Here is a 26,531-nt window from a genome sequence, read left to right on the forward strand (position 1 = left end):
TATACAATGGAATACTATTCAGCCAACAAAACCAACAACATAACGCCATTTGCAGCAACATGGATGTTCCTGGAGAATGTCATTCTAAGTGAAGTAAACCAGAAAGAGAAAGAAAAATACCATATGAGATTGCTCATGTGTGGAATCTAAAACAAACAAACAAACAAAGCATAAATACAAAACAGAAAAAGACTCATAGACATAGAATACAAACTTGTGCTTGCCAAGGGGGCGGGGAGTAGGAAGGGATAGACTGGGATTTCAAAATGTAGAATAGATAAACAAGATTATACTGTATAGCACAGGGAAATATATACAAGATCTTATGGTAGCTCAAAGAGGAAAAAAATGTGACAATGAATATATATACGTTCATGTAAAACTGAAAAATTGTGCTCTACACTGGAATTTGAGACAACATTGTAAAATTATTATAAATCAATAAAAAATGTTTAAAAAATGATCAGTGAAGGAATTATTTTGTAACATATTATTAGTAACTTTAATTTATAAATTATTTTCAACTATTATTCTTAGAATTCTAAAAGTTATCTAAAAAGTTTTTTAACACGAAACTGTATTTGGTAAAATTTTTAAAAGAATATGTTTTCATATTTTATAAAAGTATTTTCATATATTGCAGATATTGAAGCAGGAAAACATAACAAAAAGCAAAAAGAAAGAAATGTCACCACACAGGTAAATACTTTACTAAATCATTGTATTTTTCTAAGACAAAATTTAGGCTATAGGCCCTATTAGTAGTATTTATTCAGCATGATCAAACTTTATTAAACAATTAATTAGTGTCTTGCCTAACAGGCTCTGTGGTCTGACCCCACTGCTTTTTCTCTGACATCATCTCTCTTACACACACCATTCTAGACACACTGGGCTCTGTGCTATTCCTCAGAAACCCCAGACATGTACCCACCTTTCTGTTCTTTTTACCAGAGCTGATATCCATGTGGCTCCTTTCCCTCACCTCCTTCAGATCTTTGCTCAAATTTTCTGTCTGGAGGGCCCTTCCTTAGACAGTCTGTAAAGTTGCAGTTACTCAATCTAAAATTGCTAACTCCATCACAACACTTTCTATTTCCTGTCCTTGCTGTATTTTTCTTCTCAGAATTGTCATTCTGTAACATAACATATTTTATTATATTTATTGTCACTCTTCCTCCACAAATGGAATATACACTCCATGAGAGTAGGGGATTTTGTCTCTATTACTCACTGCTGTTATCCCAGTTACTAGAACAGTGCCTGGCACATAGCAAACACTCAGTAAATGTTTATTGAATTAATGAATAAGTCTTAAATTCAGCTTAAAGAAGTAAACTTCAAAAAAGTGTTTATATAAATTAAAAGCTGTCTATGTTGCAACATTTTCTAAGCCCCTCCAATTTAGCTCTTCCCCATAACCATAACTATCACATCCCATAATTAGCAGTGGGATTATCTGCAGGAATAGGAGTAATCTTGGCATAAAGCTTACAGTTTGTCCTTGAGCAGGTGGAGAAAGATGGACATCGGCTTCATTAGTCTTCTCACTTTCCTTTGTGGGCTCTTGATCTCTTGTGATATGCCGTTCCTGCCAGATAACATATAATAGCCCCCTTTAGATTCAAGGAGCTCCTTACTGCTTGGCATCAAGGAAGCTGCTCAGACCCATTTAACTGTCCTCCCCAATGCCCAGCACTAATAGATGAGGCTATAAGTAAATATGGGAAAGGACCCCAGCTCTACCCATGGATAGCCAAGCTAAAAAGAAAACTGTATACCATACTGGAGATCTTAGAGTACTGGAAAACAAAGCACTATCTTTGCATCAAAGATGGGAAAACATGCCAAAGGAGTCTATTTGTAGACTGTCTATCTTACCCAATTGCCTTGGAGTATTTGCTTTTTTAAACTTCCTTAGCACCAACCTCTTAGAGCACAGACTGCAGAAGTGAAAAGACCAAAGACTGTAAATGGCTCTAATGCAAAGTTTCCATACATCTCTGCTATACTACAGCCAGGCTAAAGTAAACTCAGTTCACCAAACTTGCCATATTATTTCATGACTCCTTTGCAAAAAATAGGATATTGTCTGGCTGAAAATACCCTCCCCCCATCTCTACCCCCAATATAGACTTAATAAATTCTGGTTGTCTTTCATAATAATTACTATTTGCATTATAATTTTTTTAAAGGCCCACCTAAGTATAGCCCCTCTTTTCCTAGTTTCTCTTTCTGGCTTTATAACTCTAAAACCCACAGAAGGATGTAATCTATTCCTACATTCCCCCAACACACACTTTCTAAAAACACACATACACATTAAAAAAATGTTTGAAGGCATTTTGTTTTTGTGTTAGAGATCTAATATTTTCTGGAATTTCATGTATTTCCTTCAGTATGAAAGAATGATCATGATCACAGAGTGGGTAAACTCCCAGGTATCTAATGTCCTCCCACGGAGTAACTGAGGTCCCTGAAGGGAACAGCTCAAGTGTATGGTCGAGGACCATTATGAACACCACCACCACCAAGGACTACAATGAATACTCTGAAAACAAGGAAAAGGGAGCTGAGCTTGCAGTAGCGTGCAGTTTCACCAGATTTTCTGTAGTCCTTAGGTCTACTCTCTGCTTCACCTAAGCAGACACATTCTGTTTGTTTTTGAGATTAACATCTTGTTCCAATAAATAGTTTAAAAAAAATATTCCTTACACTCATAATTCATATTCACAATCATGTCTTACAGTTATACTTTAAACATTATAAAACCCATTCTTATACTATTCTTGCCTCCTAACATTTCTATGAGGAAAGTTAATTAGTTATTTAAATAGTTAATTATTATCCCCATTTTACAGATTTAGAATAACGAAGCCTATTTAAATTTAAAAGATCTTTGTATTACAAATTTCATTCATTCAACACAATGCCTACCATGTACCATATAGTTACTGGAATTCAGAATTTCCAAAAGGTTCCATTTTATTTTTTAGCTCTGTGAAGTCTCTATTTGATATTGCTTAAACTTTATTATGACCTTCTAAAGGGTAGTAAAGTATCTTTCTAATCTTTTTGCATGTGGTAGATACAATAAAGGTTTACAGATTTAATTAAATGTGCTACTACCATCTATTCAAGACTTTGGTTATAAAATGGGTGGATTCTCCATCCCCTGGACTCTTTTATTTTCTTTCCAGTTGCCTATCTTGGTGTTATAGTTCTCCAAATGTTACCTTTACCTTCATTTTAACTGAAATCTAGTTGTCTCCTGAGAACTTCCTTCCCTGCAGCCCTCTCAGGCATTTTTTCCCACAACACAGTTATATTGGCCCTAGCTGGGGGTGGTGACTACCCTTCTCCCTCCTTATTGCTACATTCTCACTGAGAGAATAATAGGAGATGAGAGCCAAGATGTAGCTCATGGTCTTTCTCTTCAACCCTGCTCCTGTCATCACTCTTGGAGATTTTGTTAGCCATGAATCCTAGCCTCTCAGTCCCATTATTTAGATCTTTTAGCTCCAAGAATTGCACCTTCTTCTCTTCTCCCCTGATCATTATCTGGACTATGTCTTTTCCAAATTAAAATTTCAAGCTTCCAAGTGTGATGACCCCCTGGTGCTTTCCAGGTAACTCCATCAATACTTCAGTCTCACCAGGACCTCAAACTTATTTGTCCCTTTCGTTAGTGTTACATATTCATTCACATTGTTGTACAACCAGTTTCCAGAACTGAAACTCTATATGCATAAAACAACACTCCACACCTCCCCTCCTCCCAGCCCCAGCAATCACTATTATAGTTTCCATCTCTATGAATTTGATTACTCTAGGTACCACTTATAAGTAGAATTATACAGTATTTGCCTTTTTGTGACTAGCTTGTTTCACTTAGCATAATGTCCTAAAGTTTCATCCATGTTGTAGCATATATCAGAATTTTCTTCCTTTTTAAGACTGCGTAATTTCCCATTGTGTATGTATATACCACATTTTGCTTATCCATTCATCTGTCAATGAACACCTGGGTTGCTAACAACTTTTGGCTGTTGTGAATAATATTGCTATGAACATGGGTGTACAAATACCTCTTCAAGATCTTATTTTCAGTTCTTTTGGGTATATACCAAAAAGTGGAATTGCTAGATCATATGGTAATTCTTACTTTTTAAATAACCTCCATATTATGTTTTCCACAACAGCTGCACCATTTTTACATTTCTATCAATAGCGCACAAGGGTTCCAGTTTCTCTACATCCTTGACATTTGATATTTTCTGGGTTTTTTTTTTTTAGTAACCATTCAAATGGATGTGAGGGGGTATCTCATTGTGGTTTTGATTTGTGTTTGCCTAATAATTATGGCACCTAATGTTGAGCATCTTTTCATGTACTTGTTGGTCATTTATATATCTGCTTTGGAGAAATGTCTATTCATGCCCTTTACCTAGGTAATAGAATTACCTGGTTTTTTGTTCTTGAGTTTTAGGAGTTCTTTATATAGTCTGGACATTAATCACTTATTTTATATATATATGTATATATATGATTTGCAAATATTTTCTACCTTCCATAGATTGCCTTTTCACTCTGTTGATTCACTCTGTGTCCTTTAATGCACAGAAGTTTTTAATTAAATGTAGTCCAATTTATCTATTTACACTTTTGTTCCCTATGCTTTTGGTATCATATCAAAGAAATTGTGACAAAAGCCAATGTCTTGAAGACTTTTCCCTATATTTTCTTCTAGGAGTTTTATAGTTGTAGGTTTTACATTTAGGTTTTTAATCCACTTTGAGCTTACTTTTGTATATAGCATAAGGCAATAGAATAACTTTATTCTTTAGTATCTAGATATCCAATTTTCCCACGAAATATTTTTGAAAGACTCCTTTTCCCCAATGAATGATCTTGGCACTCTTATTGAATATATTTGACCATGTTTAAGAGGGTTTATTTCTTAGCTTTCTATTTGATCTATTACACATCTGTCTTAGTGACACTACTATACTATTTTGGTTACAGTAGCTTTGTAAAAGCTTTGATATTGGCAAGTGTAAGACACAACATTGTTTTTCTTTATCAAGATTGTTTCAGCTATTTGGGGTCCCTTCAATTCCATATGAATTTAGAATGGGTGTTTCTATTTCTGGAAAAAAAATGCCACTGGGATTTTGATAGGGATTGCATTGCATCTGTAATAACTTTGGGTAGTATTGGTATTTTAACAAATTAAATCTTCCATTCCATGAACATGTGATGTCTTTCCATTTATTTTTGTCTTCATTAATTTTTTTAACAACGTTATGTAGTTTTCAATGTATAAGCCTTTTGTCTCCTTGATAAGGTTTGTTCCTAAGTACTTTATTCCTTTGATACAACTGTAAATGGAATCATTTTCTTAATTTCCTTTTCAGATTGTTCTTTAATATATAGAAATGCAACTTATTTTTATGCATTGATTTTGTGTCTTGCAACTTTGCTAATTTCACTTATTAGTTCTAACAGTTTTTTTGTGGGATCTTTGGGGTTTTCTACATAAAAGATTGTGTCACCAGTAAATAGAAATGATTTTACTTCCTCTTTCCAATTTAGATGCCTTTTATTTCTTTTTCTTGCCTAATTGCTCTGTTTAGGACTCCCAATACTTAATGTTGAATAGAAGTAGTAAGAATGAGCATCCTTGCCTATTCCTAATCTTTGAGGAAAACTTTCAGTCTTTAATTGTTGAGTATGATGTTAGCTGTGAGTTTTTCACATATAGCCTTTATTATATTGAGGTAATTTTTCCTAGTTTGTGAGTGTTTTGATCATGAAAGGTGTTGAATTTTGTCAAATGTTTCTTCTGCATCAATTGAGATGATCATGTGGGGTTTTTTACCCCTTCACTCTGTTAATGTGTTCTATTACATTGATTGATTTTTGTATGTTGCATTCCAGGAGTAAATCCCACTTGGTCATGGTGTATAATCCCTTTAATGTCCTGTGAATTCTATTTGCCAGTGTTTTGTTGAAGATTTTTTGAACATTCATCAGGAATATTAGTCAGCAGTTTTCTTGTAGTGTCCTTGTCTGGCTTTGGTATCAGGATAATGCTGGTCTCATAGAATGAATTTGGAAGTGTTCTCTCCTCTTCAGTTTTTGGGAAGAGTTGAGGCAGAATTCAGGGTTTTTTAAATTGTGGGAATGTAATACTACACACACACACACACATGCATGCACAGATACGTACATATCACATATTATAGAATACCTCCAGCAGAGACTGGGGAAATATGTTGTTTTCAAACATATTAATATTTATGAGGCAAATATATGAATATTCACACCAAGTGGAGTAAATAAAAACATAAGTAACTTCACATCAGGTCCAGACAAGTTTTCCTACCAACTGAATTTGATCACAAAACTGTTGGAAGAGCTTACAGTTTTCAGATATTTTTGGATTTTGGAATTGCAGTTAAGGGTTTGGGGTCCATTGAAATCACTGCCTTGTGGAGACCTTCCATTTAGTTATTCCTCTTGCCCTCCGTCCAATTTAGTGGTAAAACCTCAACCCTGACTGAGTGCAGTTCTCTGCCTACTTAATTCTGCACCTGAGTAGCTGAGTGTGGATAAAAATAAACACAATCGGGCAGTCAGTCGAATTTTAATTTCATGGCCACAAGCCCCAAGCAGGCCCTTCAGTGTTTTCCTGCAAATCTGAACATCTCCCTAGTCAAATATATTAGCCCCCACATCTAAGGCTACTATTTCAAATCTTCATTTCTTCGTTTCCCAAATCCAACACATCTGTCCCTCACTCTCAACTCATGTCTTTGCTGTTTTTTTTTCTCATTGAAAAAAACAGAAACAGTCTGAAGAGTGATTCTACACCCACCCCAGTAGCTCAGTGTACCAGCATCTATAACCACATATACCACTGCAACTCCAGACACAAGTGGCCAAAGCCACACCTCCACTGCGATGCCTAAAAGACATCTGACACTTGACATATTGACTACCAAACTCTTGATTTTCCTCAATCCCAAACCTGTTCCTCTCCCTTGCATCTTTCCTTCTCTCATTCCAGTAAATGGCTCCTTCATCCACCAGATGCTTAGGGTAAAAACCTTAAAGGCACTCTCTGCTTCTTTCTCTCATACCTAATACCCCAGCTGTCTTGGTCTTTAAAATATATCTTAAATCCAGTCACTTAACTACTCCACCACCAGCCAACAACATCACCTATCTAGATTCTGTGGGAGTCACACTCTGGTCTTTTGCCTACATTCTCGCCCAGCCGCAGTATATTTTACCTCAAATAATGAGTTCCATTACACATAGAACAAAATCAAGTCCTTGATCATGTCCTGCAGGGCCCTACACGGCCTCATCTTTGCTCTTTATCTGAGCTCTGACTGCTCTCCCCATTACTCACTTTATTTCAGCCAGTGTGGCCCCCATACTATGGTTGTAATACCTAAGTATACTCCTACCTCAGGGCTCACTGTTCCCTCTGCCTGGGGTGTCCTGCCAGACAATCACATGACTTGTTGCCCTCAACACACACTTCATTTGGGTATCTACTCATATGTTTCCCCCTCAAAAAATGTTTTTAAAAAAACACAAAACTTTGCTTAATAACCTATCTAAAATAGCATATTCCATCACTTTCTAATTCCTTACCCTGATTGGATTTTCCTGTGTTTTGTCGCCACGTGTCTTTATGTACCCATGTCATTATTTATATTTGACTCCCCCACTGAAAAGTAGGCTGCATGAGTACAGGCTCTTTACTTTTTTGTTCACATCTATATCTCAGAGCCTTGATTAGTCTTGAAAATATAATAAGTTCTTGATAAATATTTGTAAGGAAAAGAATGTTATTGTTTAGGAATATTTATATCAGGGACAGAACAGAAGCTATGTCAGCAACTCTAGTGAAAGCTATGAGAAAAAAAAGGTGCTGAAATTAATGACAAAAATAAGTTTCTACATTTATCTTTTGATTTTTAATAATCTGTTTCCTGTACATGAGTACTTAATATGGCCGTATGTTTATAATTAATTTTCTTCTCTTTGCACGTAAAAATGCAGAATATAAATACTCCAATATCTATCAGTTCCTAATGTGCTCTTAAATTCAGAAATCTACCCTTATAAAGCATCTAGCAATTAATAGAAATGTTATATTGGCACTCCATTAGTGCCATTTTTCCCCTATTTCTACTTCACTATTTTCCTGCATTTCAAAAGATATCCTTGGCTAGATGTTTGCTGTTGTTATTCGATGACTTTGGAAGACAGATGTACAAATACACAATAAAAAAATTAGCGTTGTCTTTGCCAAAAGAAATACTTTTACTGATGAATGAGTTATTTCAACTCTGTAAAAGATTCTTTTAACTTAGATGTGGCTGTTTTTCACATTTCCTTTGTTTAAAAAAAAAATCTTAGGCACGTTAGGAAAAATTATTCTAAGATTGTTTTATATCCTCACCTGAATATAGTCTAGGAAAAAATGAAAAATAGTAAGACCATTACCAAACACAACTTTGCTACAACTTAAGCATCTCATAAGTAAAATCTTACTTTAAGGGAGAAAAACTGCTAAATCAGTAAGATTTTCAAATTTTAAAATGTCAATCCTTTTTCCCCAAATACACACACACACACATATACACACACACATATTATATATATATAAGTGTATATATATATATATATGTGTACACATTTAATTAAGACCTAGAAAGCTTGAGTAATGTTATAACTTAAATTCCTGTTTGAAAACCATAATCCAAACAACATCAATTTCAATGCAAGTCCTTGCTACATATGTAAATATCTTCACTGTCTGATGAGTGATAGAAATTTCTTTTTTCTTTTTTTTTTAGCATGGGTCCACTAGTGTTTATTTCTTTCAGCATTGGTATTTCTTTTTTTTTTTACATTTTTTATTGAGTAATAGTCATTTTACACTGTTGTGTCAAATTATAGTGTAGAGAACAATTTTTCAGTTCTACATTAACATATATATATATACATTGTCACTTTTTTTTTTGCTATGAGCTACCACAAGATCTTGTATATATTTTCCTGTGCTATACAGTATAAGCTTGTTTATCTATTCTGCATTTTAAAATCCCAGTCTGTCCCTTCCCACCCCCCACAACCTTGGCAACGACAAGTTTCTATTCTATGTCTATGAGTCTGTTTCTGTTTTATATTTCTGTTGGGTTTTTTTTTTCTAGATTCCTCATATGAGCGATCTCATATGGTATTTTTCTTTCTCTTTCTGGCTTACTTCAGTTAGAATGACATTCTCCATACAGACTTGTGGTTACCAGGGGGGTAGAGGGTGGGAAGGGATAGACTGGGATTTCAAAATTGTAGAATAGATAAACAAGATTACACTGTATAGCACAGGGAAATATACACAAAATGTTATGATAAATCACAGAGAAAAAAATGTGACAATGTGTGTGTATATGTCCATGAATGACTGAAAAATTGTGCTGAACACTGGAATTTGACACAACATTGTAAAATGATTATAAATCAATAAAAAATGTTAAAAAAAAATAAAATAAAAACTGAGGCTCTTTTAAACACTAAAAAAAAAAAAAAAAGACATTCTCCAGGAACATCCATGTTGCTGCAGAAGGTGTTATGTTGTCAGTTTTTGTGGCTGAATAGTATTCCATTGTATAAATATACCATCTCTTCTTTATCAAGTCACCTGTTGATGGACATTTAAGCTGTTTCCATGTCTTGACTATTGTAAATAGTGCTGCTGTGAACACTGGGGTGCAGGTTTCATTTTGAAGTAGGGTTCCTTCTGGATATATGCCCAGGAGCAGGATTCCTGGGTCATATGGTAAGTCTATTTCTTGTCTTTTGAGGAATCTCCATACTGTTTTCCACAGTGGCTTTCCTTGCCTCCCTTTCCCACTCTTAATGATTTAGATGTCTTCTTTTACAGTTTTGTGTTTATTCTTTTTGCAATTCATGGCAGTTCTCTCCTTTCCAGTAATGAGTGTCTCATTTTTGTAGCATCCTGCTTCTTTCCTATTTAGAGTAGACCTGTCAATGTTTCTTTTAGCATGGGTTTAGTGTTGCTAAACTTTTAGTTTTTGCTTGTCTTTGAAGTTCTTTATCTCTCCTTCTATTCTAAAGGATAGCCTTGCTGGATAGAGCATCCTAAGCTACATGTTTTTTTCATTCAGGACTTTGAATATATCTTGCCACTCCCTTCTGGCCTGTAGTGTCTGTGTAGAGAAATCAGCTGAGAGCCATATGGGGGTTCCCTTGTAACTCATTCTTTGTTTTTCTCTTGCTGCTTTTAGGATCATTTCTTTTTTTTAATGTATGTTTATTTATTTATTTGTTTATTTATTTGTTTGTTTATTTTAACATTTTTATTGATTTATAATCATTTTACAATGTTGTGTCAAATTCCAGTGTTCAGCACAATTTTTCAGTCATTCATGGACATATACACACTCATTATCACATTTTTTTCTCTGTGATTTATCATAACATTTTGTGTATATTTCCCTGTGCTATACAGTGTAATCTTGTTTATCTATTCTACAATTTTGAAATCCCAGTCTATCCCTTCCCACCCTCTATCCCCCTGGTAACCACAAGTCTGTATTCTCTGTCCATGAGTCTATTTCTGTCCTGTATTTATGCTTTGTTTTTGTTTGTTTGTTTTTGTTTTTGTTTTTTAGATTCCACATATGAGTGATCTCATATGGTATTTCTCTTTCTTTCTGGCTTACTTCACTTAGAATGACATTCTCTAGGAGCATCCATGTTGCTGCAAATGGCATTATGTTGTCGGTTTTTATGGCTGAGTAGTATTCCATTGTATAAATATACCACCTCTTCTTTATCCAGTCACCTGCTGATGGACATTTAGGCTGTTTCCATGTTTTGGCTATTGTAAACAGTGCTGCTGTGAACATTGAGGTGCAGGTGTCATCTTGAAGTAGATTTCCTTCTGGATACAAGCCCAGGAGTGGGATTCCTGGGTCATATGGTAAGTCTATTCCTAGTCTTTTGAGGAATCTCCACACTGTTTTCCATAGTGGCTGCACCAAACTGCATTCCCACCAGCAGTGTAGGAGGGTTCCCCTTTCTCCACAGCCTCTCCAGCATTTGTCATTTGTGGATTTTTGAATGACGGCCATTCTGACTGGTGTGAGGTGATAACCTCATTGTAGTTTTGATTTGCATTTCTCTGATAATTAGTGATATTGAGCATTTTTTCATGTGCTTTTTGATCATTTGTATTTCTTCCTTGGAGAATTGCTTGTTTATGTCTTCTGCCCATTTTTGGATTGGGTTGTTTATTTTTTTTCTTACTGAGTCATATGAGCTGTTTATATATTCTGGAGATCAAGCCTTTGTCGGTTTCACTTGCAAAAATTTTCTCCCATTCCGTAGGTTTTCTTCTTGTTTTACTTCTGGTTTCCTTTGCTGTGCAGAAGTTTGTAAGTTTCATTCGGTCCCATTTGTTTATTCTTGCTTTTATTTCTTCTAGGAGAAAATTTTTGAAATGTGTGTCAGATAATGTTTTGCCTATGTTTTCCTCTAGGAGGTTTATTGTATCTTGCCTTATGTTTAAGTCTTTAATCCATTTTGAGTTGATTTTTTTATATGGTGTAAGGAAGTGTTCTAGCGTCATTGTTTTACATTGCTGTCCAGTTTTCCCAACACCATTTGCTGAAGAGACTGTCTTCATTCCATTGTATATTCTTGCCTCCTTTGTCGAAGATGAGTTGACCAAAAGTTTGTGGGTTCATTTCTGGGCTCTCTATTCTGTTCCATTGGTCTATATGTCTGTTTTGGTACCAATACCATGCTGTCTTGATGACTGTAGCTCTATAGTATTGTCTGAAGTCTGGGAGAGTTATTCCTCCAGCCTCTTTCTTTCTCTTCAGTAATGCTTTGGCAATTCTAGGTCTTTGATGGTTCATTTCTTTATCCTTGACTCCCTAATATGTCTTGGCTTGGGTCTGTTTGGGTTCTTCCTGTTTGGGACCCTCTGAGCCTCCTGTACTTGGATATCTGATTCCTTCTTTAGGTTTGGGAAGTTTTCAGTCATGATTTCTTCAAATACCTTTTCAATCCACTTTGTTCTTTCTTCCCCTTCTGGAACCCCTATTATGCATAGATTGGCACGCTTTATATTATCCCATAGGTCCCTTATATTGTTTTCATTGTTTTTTATTTGTTTTTCTCTCAGCTGTTCTTATTGGGTGCTTTCTGTTGTCCTGTCTTCTAGGTCACTTATTCGTTCCTCTGCATTATCTGACCTGCTTTGTACAGCCTTTATGTCAGCTCTCACCTCAGCAAATGAGTTTACTAATTCTACTTGGTTCTTCTTTATAGCTTCTATTTCATTTTTGACATATTTTATATCTCTAAACATTATTTCTTTTCGTTCCTTCAGTACTTTAATCAGTCCTTTTTTGAAATCTTGATCTAGTAGGCCATCAATGTCTATTTCCTTGATCGTGCTTTCAGGGGATTTCTCTTGCTCTTTTAATTGAGAGTGGTTCCTCTGCTTCATATTGCTCATATCTCTGGTGCTGTGGCTTAAGGAATATCAGCTATCTAGTTCTCCTAGAGATGGTGTGCTCTTAATGACTTTATCAAAAGGTCTTTGTGTCTTTGCCCTGTTTCACAAACTCAGCTTGCTGTTTCCAGAGGCCCTCTGTTGGCGCCCTCGTCTGTGCTGCTCCCAGTGGCTGTTGGCTAGCAGATTGCATCCCCTCCCAACACTGGGTCAGGTGCTGAGCTCTTACGCAGTGGGCTGGCTGGTCACTCCCCCTCCCAGTGCTGCAGTTAGATGCTGGGCTCGGGTGAGGCAGGTGGGCTGATCGCGCCCCTTCCCAGCACTGTAGTCAGGTGCTGCATTCCTGACAGGAAGGCGGGGGGCTGCCTGCCCTCTCCTGGTGCTGGTCGACCTGCTACTCTGTGCAGCTGCCTGCTCCGCCTCTGGTCTGTGCTGTGAAGGTGGTCTAGGGGAAGACTGCAGAAGGGCAAATGGCCCTGCCCCTGCTCTGTGCCAAATCTCAGCTCCTTGTTTGTCCTGGTGGCACGAGTTCACTGAGGTGCCAGGACAGAAAGATCCTATCTGCCTCCAGCTGTAAACAAGTCTCAGTCCTGCCTAGGAGGTTGTGGGAGTCCCCGGGTGCAGATTCAGTTCTCAGCCCCGCCCCCGCCCAGGCGCTGTGCACCAGAGAAGATGGCAGCTATGGCTGTGCCCCACCTCTCTTCTCGCAAGATGCACCAGTAATGGCGGCGCAGTTCCAAGGAGACAAAGGCTATGGTGCCCCTCCACCCAGGGCACACCAGCCATGTTGCTTTGCTTTTTTCACAGTTTATGGGGGACCAAGGTTGTTCTGTTCCGTATCCCCTCCCAGCCACGGCACACAGCCCCCTGCAGTCCCTCGGGGCTACCTCAGTGCAGCTGCCCCGGGCCTCCGCCTGGCTTGGGCAGCCTGTCCCAGCCCCAGCTGCCAGCTCACGTCTCAGGCTGGGTGTCACAGGGACCCTTTGTGCCCATTTAACTCAGTTCTGTTGGTCAAGGGGTGCTCAGGGCAGATCTGAGCCTCTGAGGCTCCCCCTCCATCCCGCTGGCCCCTCCATTGGAGAGAGGAGACCCAGCGAACAAGCGTCAGTTTTCCTTTGCCGCTCCCTCCCAGCGGGAGCGGTCCTGCATTGTTTTGCTTTTTTTTCTTTCTTTTTTCCTTTTCTCCTACCAGATTTTTGGTGTCTTTGTCTTTCAAAGAGGGCGGTGTTCTGTCGGAGTTCGGCTGCTGCTCTGGTTGGCTGAGTGGGTCCATAGATGTGAGTTTTGGTGTCTTTGTGGAAGAGGGTGAGCTACAAGCGTCCTTCTACTCCACCATCTTGCTTTGATCCTCCAGAAATTTCTATATTATTTTATTTGTGTACTTTAATTCCACTTTAATTTTCTCTCTTCCTTCTTCACTGTGACCTAACACAGTAGTTCCCAGACTTTCACATGCATCACTATCACCCAGAGGACTTGTTAACACATGGATTGCTGGGATTCACCCTCACTGTCTTTGATTCTGTAGACTTTAAGTGAAGCTGAGAGAATTTGCTGTTTTTTTTTTTTTTTCATTCATGGGAAAAATCATGCCAGCTTCGTTAAGGCTACAGGCTGGACCAAGTCCTCCTACCTCAAGACCTTATGTGGCTGGGCTGCCAGAGATTATTTTCCTCTCTCTGTCACTGCCCTCTAGCACCTCACTCATCCCCCTGGACAAGGGCCACTAATAAGGAAGTGCTGAGCTGGTCTTGGTTGGTCACTGCTACTGTTCTCACCAATGCTTTCAATGAGTTCTTAACCTTTCATGTATTCTTTTTCCCAAGAGGTTTTTCCGCAGAATTTAGGACATTACACTGTGCCAAGGAACAGCAACTCTATTGGGGCATGTGAGCCAGGAAAGAAAAAGGGACATAGATAGTTAAGGAAAGCAAGATATGCCTTTGGCTGTTGAGCCCTAAGGAAAGTAAGTCTGACAGGCAAAGAATCCTTACCTTCAGTTCTTTAACCCCTCAGCTGTCTGCCATTTCCAAGGAATGATGCTTGCCTCCCATCCCACAGCAAACATGACTCACACTTACTCCCTCTTAGGCAAAAACCCAAAACATTTTGGCTTTCCATATATATAGTCACACAACTTGGAGATGTTATCACACATACAGGTACATGTGTGGATGAGGTGAGACTGATTCCTTCCTCCAGTACTTCTCCCTTCTCCCCATTCTTCTCCATCCCTGTAACTAGAACCTTGATCCGCTCAGCAGGTCCAGCCAAAAAACAAGTCGTTATCTCTAACTTTGTCCTTGTATCAGTCTATATCTAATTCTTCTCTGCACTACTTTAAAACATACTCCAAATCTTCCATATAGTTTATCTCCATTGCTTCCTCACTCATCTGCATCACATTATCCCTCCCCTGGTTGATTACAGGAGTCCCTGAAGTGTTCTTTTGCTCCCACTCTTAATCCTGTGCATCTGCTCCTTGCACACCTGCATGCTCCTGCTTCAAGGCATCTGCCCTTGCTATTCCCCCTGCCAGAACTCTCTTTCCTGAGGTATTTATATGACTAAATCCCTCCTTCCCCACACAGGAGTCTACTCAAATGTTATCAGAGAACTTACCATCCCATATCAAATAACACCAACTTTGATCAGTTCCATCCCCTTACTATTGTTTTTTCAAACCTCCTTTTTTTCAGGGGACTCCTCTCTTCCCCACCAGAACATCAACTTTATGAAGGCAGAGACTGGCTTTGTTCATGGCTATCTTTCCAGCTCTTAGGGCCTGAGATAGACACTTAATAAAAACTTGTTATTGAATTTAACAGTCTTCAGATTCAGAGTTGGAGGAAGGCTCTCTGTCTGCCGAGGCCCCCCGATACTCCCTGGCTGGCTGTTGCTCTGCCCCCTCCCGCTGGGTGAGAGAAGACTCAGAATCAGGAAACAGAAGCCCCTGTCAAAAGGGGAGACAGGAACACTAGACAGTCAGAGGCATTTGCTAAGCTTGTCCTGCCTCCTCCATTTAGCTGTTGGCTATTTTTGATTTGAAAAATTGTTTCTTTTAATGGCAATAACATATGATAATCCCATTGTACTGAAGAATGCTGGAGGCCCATCAAAGTCCACATTCTCTTCTTCGTGATACCCAGATAGATTGTTTCCCAGCTCCTCTGGCAGTGGAGTGGGGCCATGTGGCAGCTTCAGCCAATGGACAGTGGCTGAAAGCAGCGTGTGCCACTTCCAAGTCCAGCCTAGTAAAGAAAATTAAACAAACCAAACCAAATGTAACAAAGCAAAACAAAAACTCTTTCTGCATGTGATCATCCATGCCCTTTCCCTTTCTGTCTGCTAGATATCAACACTCAGGGAAACCTTGGAGTTCACATGTGGAAGCTGGCTCAGCCTCTGTCTGCCTGGGTCCCTGAATGACAGCACAGAGCAGAGCTGCCACTGACTTGAACACACCTGCCTATTGATTCTGGGCCATAAACACTGTGGGTCCATTTGTTAACATACAATATTTGTCACATACTGACCCTTTAAAAAAATCATTGCTTAAGCGAAGTTCAAATTTAACTGGGCATTTGTATTTTTATTTGCTGAATCTGGCAGCCCTACAATAAGGAGAATCACAAAGTCCTGTACTTACATAGAAATTTGTATATCAATGATTATAGCAGCATTTATAGCAGCATTATTCATAATAGCCAAGAGGTGAAAACAGCCCAAATGTCCATCAGCAGACAAATGGGTAAGTGAAATGCAGAATATCCATATGAAGAATAATATTTGGCCATATAAAGCAATGAAGTGCTGGTACAGGCCTACAACATGGATCAAACTTGAAGACATTATGCTAAGCGAAAGGAGTCAGTCACGAAAATGCATACATTGTAGGATTCCATTCATATGAAAATGCAGAGTCAAGAACTGTGTAAAGACACAGACCATAGAGTAGTGCTTGCGTGGGACTGGGAGTGGAGAAAATAGGAGAATAGGGAGGGTGATGGCTAAAGGACTCAAGATCTCTTCTTGAAGTGATAAACATGTTCTCAAATTGACTGTTGTAAAGGTTGCACATACCTGCAGCTATACTAAAAACCATTGAATTGTTCACTTTAAATGTACAATGATGCATTTATAATTATAGTATATGAATTATATGTCGGTAAAGCTGTTTTTTTAGAGTCACTTGTTTCATATTAGAAAGTTACACATGAGAAATGAGCAAAAATCTGTTTCTTTGTAGGTATCAGTGTATGAAATCAAGCTATTTTTATCAAATATATTGGAAAGAAGAAACTCGATTAATGTAATCAATGAAAAAGAAAATCTCTTAGAAAAAAAGGAGAATCAACATAATTTAGGAATAAAAGAAATTCAAAATAAAGATCTCTGGAAAAGAGAGAAAAATCATTGTAAGTAGAATTCCCTCTCACATGTAAATTAAAAATGACTTCATGCAATCTAAAATCAAATTTTAGAGCTACTTTCCAAAAAGTCTTAGGATATTGTCATAAAGATTTATACACACAGAAGCCTTAAATTTTGTCAGCTTCTGTCCCCTGACTTGATTTAGAATTTGTACTGATGATAAAAGGTTGATAATTAGAACTCATGGATTAAAAAAAAACTCCATGATTATGTGACTAAAACATTTATCAAATATTCTAACAGAAATCCTCATACTTTAAAGAAAATCAGAGTTAATGTAGTGCGCTTTTTTTTCTAGTCTAGCATCTAAACTTCGCTCTAGTTAAGACATATCTGATTCGTAGATTTCTCTGGATGCAAGAAGAGTCTAGAAAATATAAACAATGTATCCATAGAGTCTGTGTGCAGGAGTTAACTGGTGCTCAGATTATAAAATTTAAGACTCATTTTCAACATTTAAGTCTGACACATGAAAGCTTTTCCTTTTCTAACAGATGTGTATAAACTTCTATCACTTAATATCTTATTTAAGAGAAGGAATCTTTGCAAGAAAATTAATATCAGTTTTAATGGCATTATAAAAATGATATGTACATATCTTAAAGTTATTTTAAATCTAAATCATATATATTGAAACATATATTTGACCATTTTTTTAACACAGAAACATGGCCTGCCTTTTATTTAGCATTCATCTACTGATTGGCATTTCTGTATAAGCCACCTAAAACACTATCATCTATGGTTTCCCATCTCAGATTTTTAAATGAGGAACTAAAAACATATATGGAAGAACTATGGGCAGAATCCTTCCATATATTTGCAGACTTTCCCCCCAGTCATTTATAAATTCTTTATCTACAAATAAATTTGATAAATTTTAGTGGCTCTCCTTTATCAAGTTTTTTCATAATATTTCAGTTACTTTACATAGAAACACATTTTCTCTTTGCACATGCTTTGATCAACTTTATACTGTTTGATTAAATTCTGTAATTATAATAATAGTACAATTGGTACAAATAGGTTTGTCAACAAGCACTCCTGATCTTTGGTAACTATGCAAAGGGTGGGAACAGAAACACACACCTGTGCTAAAGAGACTCCCACTAGCCACAAGCATTCAGTATGCTGTGGATGTCAGTCAGTAAGTTGGAGAGAAGACATGAAAATCATTGATTAATTTGGCAAATAAGGTGGATAGAGGTTGTTTAAGAGAGCTTCTGGGTTTAAATGTCACCCATTAAATGAGATTCCTTTCTCTTATATGAAGCTGGTTATATTATGCCTAATAATAGGAAACAATAAGGTAACTCTAGCTGAGCATCTCCCATACTGTTTTAATGTTTGCTCAGTGTAAGGTTATACCATTTCCACTTTGTAGGATGTGAACCTTGAAACACAGAGAAATGATTTCCTTAGCATCATAAAATGAATATTTATTAGGGAAACTAGTCTCTGAACTTAGACGGTCTGGTGCCAAAGTCCTCTAGCTCTTTGCCACTATATCATATACATCCCACAAAAGTAAGCTGACAGTATCAAGAAATTTTAATCTCATGCTTCTCAAAATGGTTTACTGCAAATACTGAACTATATGGTAAAGATGCTCAGTTTCCTGAGCACCAAATTTACTGGAAGGTTTTAAGGGAAATAAATAATGATAAATAGTTTAAAACATTTTTATTTTAGAATGAACAGTGTAATGTATACAGTAAATTTCAAAATTCACATTTTAAATTATCAAATCTAAGACTTCAAAGAAATGTCTTGCTCTCCCCCAGACCTCTAGGGACTACACATGCATTCATCGCTGCCTATCTAAATGTTCAAGGACATTTGAGAAGCTCTGTCTTATAAAAGTCATAATATCCATTCATCAAGGTTTACATAAATTAGAAAATGTTTCTTTCTGACAAAAGTAAATATACAAAAGTGATCACTACTACTAAGAACAATAGATGGAAACTGAGAACCAAGGGACTCCAGAGGAGAGAGAGGTTAGTTTTGGAGCTGAAAGAACCCTTACTTCTTTTTATTTCAACTGAAGTACAGTCAGTTTACAATGTTGTGTTAATTTCTGGTGTACAACATAGTGATTCAGTTTTACATATACATACATATTCCTTTTTATATTCTTTTTCATTATAGGCTATTATAAGATATTAAATATAGTTCCCTGTGCTATACAGTAGGATCTTGTTGTTTATCTGTTTTATATATAGTAATGTGTATCTGCAAATCCTGATTTCCCAATTTATCCCTCTCCATCCCTTTTTCCCCCTGGTAACCACAAGTTTGTTTTCTATGTCCGTGAGTCTGTCTCTGTTTCATAAATAAGTTCATTTGTATCATTTTTTTTTAGATTCCATATATAAGTGATATGATATGGTATTTTTCTTGCTCTTTCTCACTTATTTCACTTAATATGATGATCTCTAGGAAAGACTCTTACTGATCCTGGTCTCTACCTGATCTGTACAAGAGCCTTGCCTTGACAGAGATTTTTAAACTTTTTTAATCTTAACATTTTAAAAGTATCTTTTCTCACATTTACTCCAAAAGACTGGCTCACTGCTCATTTGAAGAGTTGACTCTACATAGGACATAAAAATGTTGACATGCATGTACTTGAAGTATCAGGTAGGTTTTGACAGGAAACAAATATCACATTTAAATCAAGTCAGATGAGTAAAGTTTAATCAAGGGCCCATTTTTAAAAGTATAGACAGGGGTGTAAAGAAACCACAAAGTACCCTCCAGGAGCATAGCAACAATGGCATGGCACCCCTAGATCTGAAGGGTCTCAGGGCAGTTGTGGTGATGGAATGTTGAGAAAGAAAGCAAGAGGTATGTGGAGAGGGCTGTCTGACAGAACCATGACCTTGGGTCAAGGGACAAAGCCAGCCTGCAGCAACCCAGACTTGTGGAGCCAGGTAATAAATACTTCCACCTCACTGTCTTCTTACTCTTCGTACTTCTGGCTGGTGCCTCTCAGCCAGACCTAACCAGAATCTGGAGGGCCCTTTGAAGAAGCCCATATGGGCACAGAGCATGATGGAATAGATTTAGAAAGGCTATCAGAAGGCAACCAGCACATCGGGTTTTCCAGATAAGGGAAATTAAGTGGCATGAACTAAGAGGATGAGGACTTTTTGTGACATGCAATAGAAGCATAGTTATTGAAAGCGGAATTATAGAATCTTAGAATTAGGGAACTTTAGAGGTCATCTAGTCTCATATCTTTCACCAGATATTCCTGGCAGATGACATCAGCTCCTACTTAAATAAAAACTGTGACTAAGCTCACTATATCATACAGGGCAGCCCGTGACATTATTTAATACATCTCTTTCTTATAAAGTTCTCGACTTACGTTAAACCAAAGTCACTTCCCCACAGAGATCTTAGGCAGCTGGAGCTGGACAGAACAATCCTGTCATGGACATGGACTCCACAGTGCCTCACTGAAGACTGTGGCTCATACAAATCATTTCTGAGACTCTGTGAGTTGTTTCTGGCCCCTATTCACAGTGATGACATATAACAAACTTAGAGCAAACTGAAATCTTTTACCACCTGAAAGTACTGAGCCAGTATATCAGTCAGGGATCAACCAGAAAAAAAGAACCAGTAGGAGATATATATTAAAGGATTTATTTTAAGGTATTGGCTTACACGATTATGGGAGCTGGCTGAGCAAGTCCGAAATCTACCAGGTAGTTTGTAAAGAAGGGAAGGTTGGAACTCTTGGGAAGGAGCTGAAGCTGCTGTTCACTGGTGGAAATTTTTCTTCCTCAGGGAAACCTCAGTTCCATTCTTAAGGCCTTTCAACTGATTGAGTCAGGCCAAACAAGATGATCTTGGATAATCTGCCTTACTTAAAGTTACCTGCTTATGTGTTGTAATCACATCTACAAAATACCTTCACAGCAACAACTAGATTAGTGTTGGATTTAATAACTAGGAACTGCAGCCTAGCCAAGTAGACTCATAAAGTTGACCGTCATAGCCAGGTATATCCTGATCCTTACGTGTTCATCTAAATTTTTGAATCTAAGTGAAAGATTTTGCATTTGTGTCTATCAGTTTCATTGTGTTCATTTTGGACTGTTTCAGCCTATTGATTACACCAATCAAACTCTCCTAGTTTTTTGTCATTCAAATTTTTGACAAGCACGCCTTCCAATCTCTTGCCCAAGTTCTTGTTGTAGAAGCTAACAAGACAGGGCCAAGTTTAGAGCCTAGAGCCCACAACAATGCACAATAAATTTCTATCTCCAGTATTACAATCACCCACTGATAACAGATAAAAATCTACATGTGATGAGGTTGAAAAACTAAAATTTTATTTACCAGAATGCCTTGTATAGAGTATACTGCTCTTGTTTGGAAAGATGCCTTAATAAGCATCGGCAGATAGAAGTTAGGAAAACACCCCTTCCAGATTCCCCACCTCCAACTCCACACAGAAGCCTGGTGTCAGGAACCTATGGAACCAGGAGTTAACAAAGTAGAGGAAGCCATGGAAAAGTAGCCTTGCTTAGAGGGAAGGTTTGAACTTTACAAGCTGTGAAATGCCCTGGGAATATTGGTTCTATATGGATATAGAGCTGACTAAAAACCTTGTTAAATTCCATCCTCATTCAGTTGCCATTTCAACATTTTTTTGCAGCGGTATCATAAAAGATGGAATATAGGTGTTTTACATAAATGCTACTCCCCAGACATGTTAGTCCTTCAGAAAAGAAAAATGAATTTTAACCTAACATTCTCAAAAAAAACTTCCTAATTCTTAGTGATCACAGCTCCTTAACTCAAGGCTCACAAGCTGTGGGTAACAATCTTTTCAAAAAAATTAAAGAAAAATTAAGGAGGTTGACATCAAGCTGGTTCTAAAATATGAGTACATTTTTCCAAATCTTGAAAATAGAGGAACTATTTACCAGTTTTCAGTTCTCTACCACTTTTTCCTTTACCTAGACTTTATGAAATATAGCCAATACCATTTGTATTCCCTTTACTTCAAGGCAAGATCTGTGCCTGGCATTGTATCTGTCACATACTTAATATAAATAAATATTTGCTGAATTAAGTGGAGTTGAATTCTTTTCTTTCTATATAGAGCTAGGATGTAAACTTGAATCTTCTGACTACAAGTTCAGCATTCTCTACAGTATACTACAATATACTACAATATAGGTACTACATAAAAATAATAAAGCCTTGCATCTTTAAAGTACATTTGAATAGCATTTTACAATTGAACACAATGCTTTCACATCCCGTTACATTTTTTTTCTAATAGCATGCTCATTTTCTCTCAGAGTATCTTATCCCTATAACTTCAACAACTAATTCTTCTTTCTGAGTCAGAATTGAGTCTAATAGAGTAATTATCTTTATTAAATTGTTAGCAAGACAAATCAATAATTAATCATGCAGTGGGAACAGTGGAGCCTATTCCTGCAGACAACTGAAACAGTAGCTTCTTTGTCCTTCCTGACCAGATCCCTCCTGGCATTTCTCTGAATTAATCGTCATTAATTTTGGTGGTCAGACCACATCACTCCTGTGTTCTTGGTTAAGGAGGGTATCTGGGAATCTGGCTTTAAGCCAAATGCGGCATTCTTTTTTCTCACTTCTGGAGTCTGTGACCAGCTAGGCTAAGTTTATCATTTGTGTTCTACTTTTCTGACTTTGAAATGTATGTGGAGGACTCTGAGAAGTGCCACTCAGAGTCCCTCTTCAGTGAGGGACTTTTTGCCTAGTTGCTGGGAATGCAGTTTGCAGACAACTGCATAGGGATTGTCTCAGGTGCAGACAACTGCATAGTCCAAGTTATGCCTCCTCCCTGGGTCAGTCCTCTTCCAGTCACTAATCAATTCAGGGAACATAAAAGCCTGACCATCTCAGCCTAACTTGGGATGAGTTAGAAGAACCATGTTAGCTCCAGAGTACCCTGCGGGGTCAGGAAAGAGTTTCTCTGGGCTTGTTACCTAGTCCAAGCTTGTACCGCTTGCCACAGGCCAGGCCAGTGAATCAAGAGTGGGCAAGGAATAGTGACTTTATTCAGAAAGACAGCAGACCAAGAAGATGGTGGACTAGTGCCCCGAAGAACCATCTTACCTGGGTTAGAATTTAGGTTTCTTTTGTAAATGGGGAAGAAGTATGGCTGGCTGTTGCAAACTTCTTGGTTTAGAAATCCTTTGTTCTTGCAGCTGTCCATGTAGGTCTGGGCACAATATTCCTATAAACCTTCAACAATACAATTGTTATTTTCTGTTCTGAACTTTTTATTTCTATTTGAATGGAAAAGTGTTATACCTTTAAAGGTCAGAGGCTTGAGAATGAGCTATCATGTATATTTCAGGCTACAGGCAACATTCTTTTACAAAAGTGCAGACCCAGCATGACTAAGCACAGGCAACAGAGCACAGAGTGAAGAGTTAAAGAAATAGGTCCAATATAGAGTCAGGTTTGTTCTCCTCTGTTAAAATGAATGAATGAAACTTGCTTGTATCAGGATGAATGAATCTCAAAAAGTGAAAAACCTAGTTGCAAAAGTATATACAGTACGATGCTATGTATATAAAGTATAGAATAAACATTGGGTACATATGTATGTAGTAAAAGAGCTACGTAGCAACTTCAGGACCATAACCACCTCTAAAGAGGGAACAAGGGGAAAGGATGTTGGGAGGAGGCTTGGGTGTGTCTGTATATTCTTTTTCCGTAGAGTTGACACCTAAAACAAACAAGGCAAATGTTACCATCTGTTAAATTGTGTGGGATTGGAAGGAGGGTTAATAGTGAGAAATGTTTTATTTTCTGGATTTTTTTTTGTATGTCTAAAATATTTCATGGTTAATTTTTTAAAGAAAAAGTGGAAATAAACATCATTTACACAAGTGAAATCTACAGATGAATGTATATTTAAATAAGTTAAATATCAAAGTTTTAAAGTTTGTGTGTGTACCACTTAAAATTATCTTACACACCCTGTGGAAAACAGTGACCGAAGGTGCTACAAATTAGCAAGTGCAGCTAAGTGTCAACGCAGCCACTTCCAGCAGGAACTCTTGCTCCCCACCCACCCCAGAGGGCCATGAGGACAGCATGTCACCATTTTTCTCTTGCCCCTTCTGCTTGCACTTATTACTGAAGATCTTCTCCTTATCCAAGGCCTCCCACTAGCACTGTCTTCTTGCATAATTATGGCCAAACCAATCAGACTAGGTATTGTCAGGTCTGCATAATGATCCTCTGAATCATCAAGACCAGGTTAAATCATGCTCATTATCTTCTGTTGGGGAAGGTGGAGGAATATATTGTATCCTTTTTAGACAGATTTCCATAAGAAAACAGTCAAAATAAAAAGAGATATGACTCATCTCATGGGAAAAATGATTTATATGAAACACCTTTCTCAATAATGATAGATAAATGAAGTATTACTATAAATAAACAACTTGTTTAAAATACATAAAACAAATTACAAATAAACTTATTTTTAAATTTTTTTTAATGTATTTTGGACCTATTTCAAAATTTTCATCATTTGATAGTAACTTTGTGTTTAACACATGATTCTGTACATTGTGCAGCTCTAAGAAGCAGTATGAGCACAGACTCTGGAGTCAGACTGCCTAGATTTAAATCCTTATACTGAGTACCAACTGTATGACTGTGGATAGGTTATTTAACCTTTCTATGCCTACATCACCTCACCTGTACAATGGGAATAATAGCTCTTCCTTTTACAGTCACTGAGAAATTTGCCTAGGACTCAAGTGTTTATAAATATTAGCTCCTATTGTAACACTAAATATTGTTTTTGATTCTTCACTTGTTTTATAACCCTTATTTCTTTCTGCTAAGTTAAGAATTTTAGATAGTGAATTCTATCTTTCTAAGTCAGAATCCCTATTATTTCAAGTTTTGCTCAGGAGATATTTGAAGAGGAAGAAATATTTTTCTACTTTGTTTATCCAAGAAATACCACTGGAGGTATTTATGTCTGACAACAATGATCCGGAGACAGAATGTATAAACTTGACTGTTGTAAATATCTCTGCACTATTCAAGTGTATTTGAGTTGATTGCATCTTTATCTGACTGAACTCTGCTGAGTCATTCTTTCTTGGATGGAATGTTATTTTTAGAAATGGATCATTATTCTTGCTTCTTATCTGAGATTGTATCTTGCTGGCACACATTAAGGGCAAATGTGAAGAGCTCTTCTGATGCATTATTCAGCAAATCAGAAGCTGAAGTTGTTTTATGTTAAATACAATCAAAATTAGACAGATGCAATGTCTGTGTGGGCAAGATTTTCTGCAGGGCAAAGATTTTCCCATTTTATCTCTGTATCATTTTATTGGTGAAAGCACCTGATTTTTAGTCAGACCAAGACATTCATCTTCTTTAACTCTCATTGTCAAGACATTCTTTTAACACTCAACGATCCTTTATGTGGTTCACAACTATAATTCACAACTATAATTTGAGATTCAAAATAATGAATTTATTATTCCCTTTTATTTTTCTAGATAATTTAGATGGTACTTATATACTTAAATGTTAAGGTTTTAGATTTTCTGGTGAAACATAAAAGAACGTGAGGAATGCAGGACAGGGGAAGGGAAGGAGCTGAGCAAACACAGTTTAAGGAGAAGCTTAGGGCTTTGAAGAATGAATTGCACTGGAGAATTGCCCCCTTCCCACAGACGATGGAGGTGGGCTCTCATAATCCCACATCAATCAGCCAATGGCTGTGGGCCACCAGCACGCTGAGGGGGCAGGGTTAAATATCCGTGTTCAAGACCTTGCCTTGCTTGTTGCACCACATCAATTTTGATCATCTTCATCTCTCTTTCTCCTCAGCCACTCAACAGTCACGTGTAGAGCTATTTCACCAATATAATTTCAAACTCCGAAACAGTTGTCTCTGATCAGAGCTGCCTTTCTGCCACTTGTCTTCTCTCTCTTTCTCCTACTAAATCTTCACAGTGACCTCAGTTCCCTCCTCTGGCTCCCTCGTCCCTGCTCGGTCCACGGTCCTCAGTATCACTTCTGCATCCAGCTTTGACTGCATGACCAACCGTGACACTCAAGCTCTCAGTCTTCATGTAAGACACACTGCACCCCTCCTAGTTCATTTGCATAGACATTTTCCTCCAAATGGAATGCCATTTTCATCTCTTGGCCTGACAAACTCCTACCTATCTTTCAAGAACTATCTAACGTGCCATTTCATCTGTGAAGGTTTGTTTATTTTACTAAGCCAGAAAGGGCCCCAAAGTAAGCATTTGCTGTCTGTGGGCTTCCCATCACCCATTTTACCTTTCTCACCATACCAATTTCCTTGTGAGGAATTAGGTCCTCCCCAGTGGATATGTTCTTATAGGAATGTAATAAAAAGCCTTGTCTTCCATACTAGACCCATCAGACTCATCATGGAGTCTAGAATACAAAGGGTAAGATCCTAAAAGATTGGATTCCAGTCCATCCCAGTAGCCGCATC

The 26,531-nt window shown here is 37.6% G+C and overlaps 1 protein-coding gene across 4 annotated transcripts in view; it reads left to right on the forward strand.

Annotated features, from left to right (window-relative positions):
- SEL1L2 (SEL1L2 adaptor subunit of SYVN1 ubiquitin ligase) overlaps nucleotides 1–26,531 on the forward strand; it is a 98,694-nt gene that overhangs the window by 19,413 nt on the left and 52,750 nt on the right. For 3 of the 4 annotated variants that reach the window (XM_031674399.2, XM_072943801.1, XM_072943803.1), the window contains exons 2-3: nucleotides 644–699; nucleotides 16,821–16,989. In XM_031674399.2, the coding sequence (XP_031530259.2) occupies nucleotides 644–699; nucleotides 16,821–16,989 (225 nt within the window). Of the gene's footprint in view, nucleotides 1–643; nucleotides 700–16,820; nucleotides 16,990–26,531 lie in introns of those variants that run through there. The other variant, XM_072943804.1, reaches the window with a different exon arrangement.

This window comes from Vicugna pacos, chromosome 19 (assembly GCF_048564905.1).
Source record: "Vicugna pacos chromosome 19, VicPac4, whole genome shotgun sequence".
NCBI lineage: Eukaryota > Metazoa > Chordata > Mammalia > Artiodactyla > Camelidae > Vicugna > Vicugna pacos.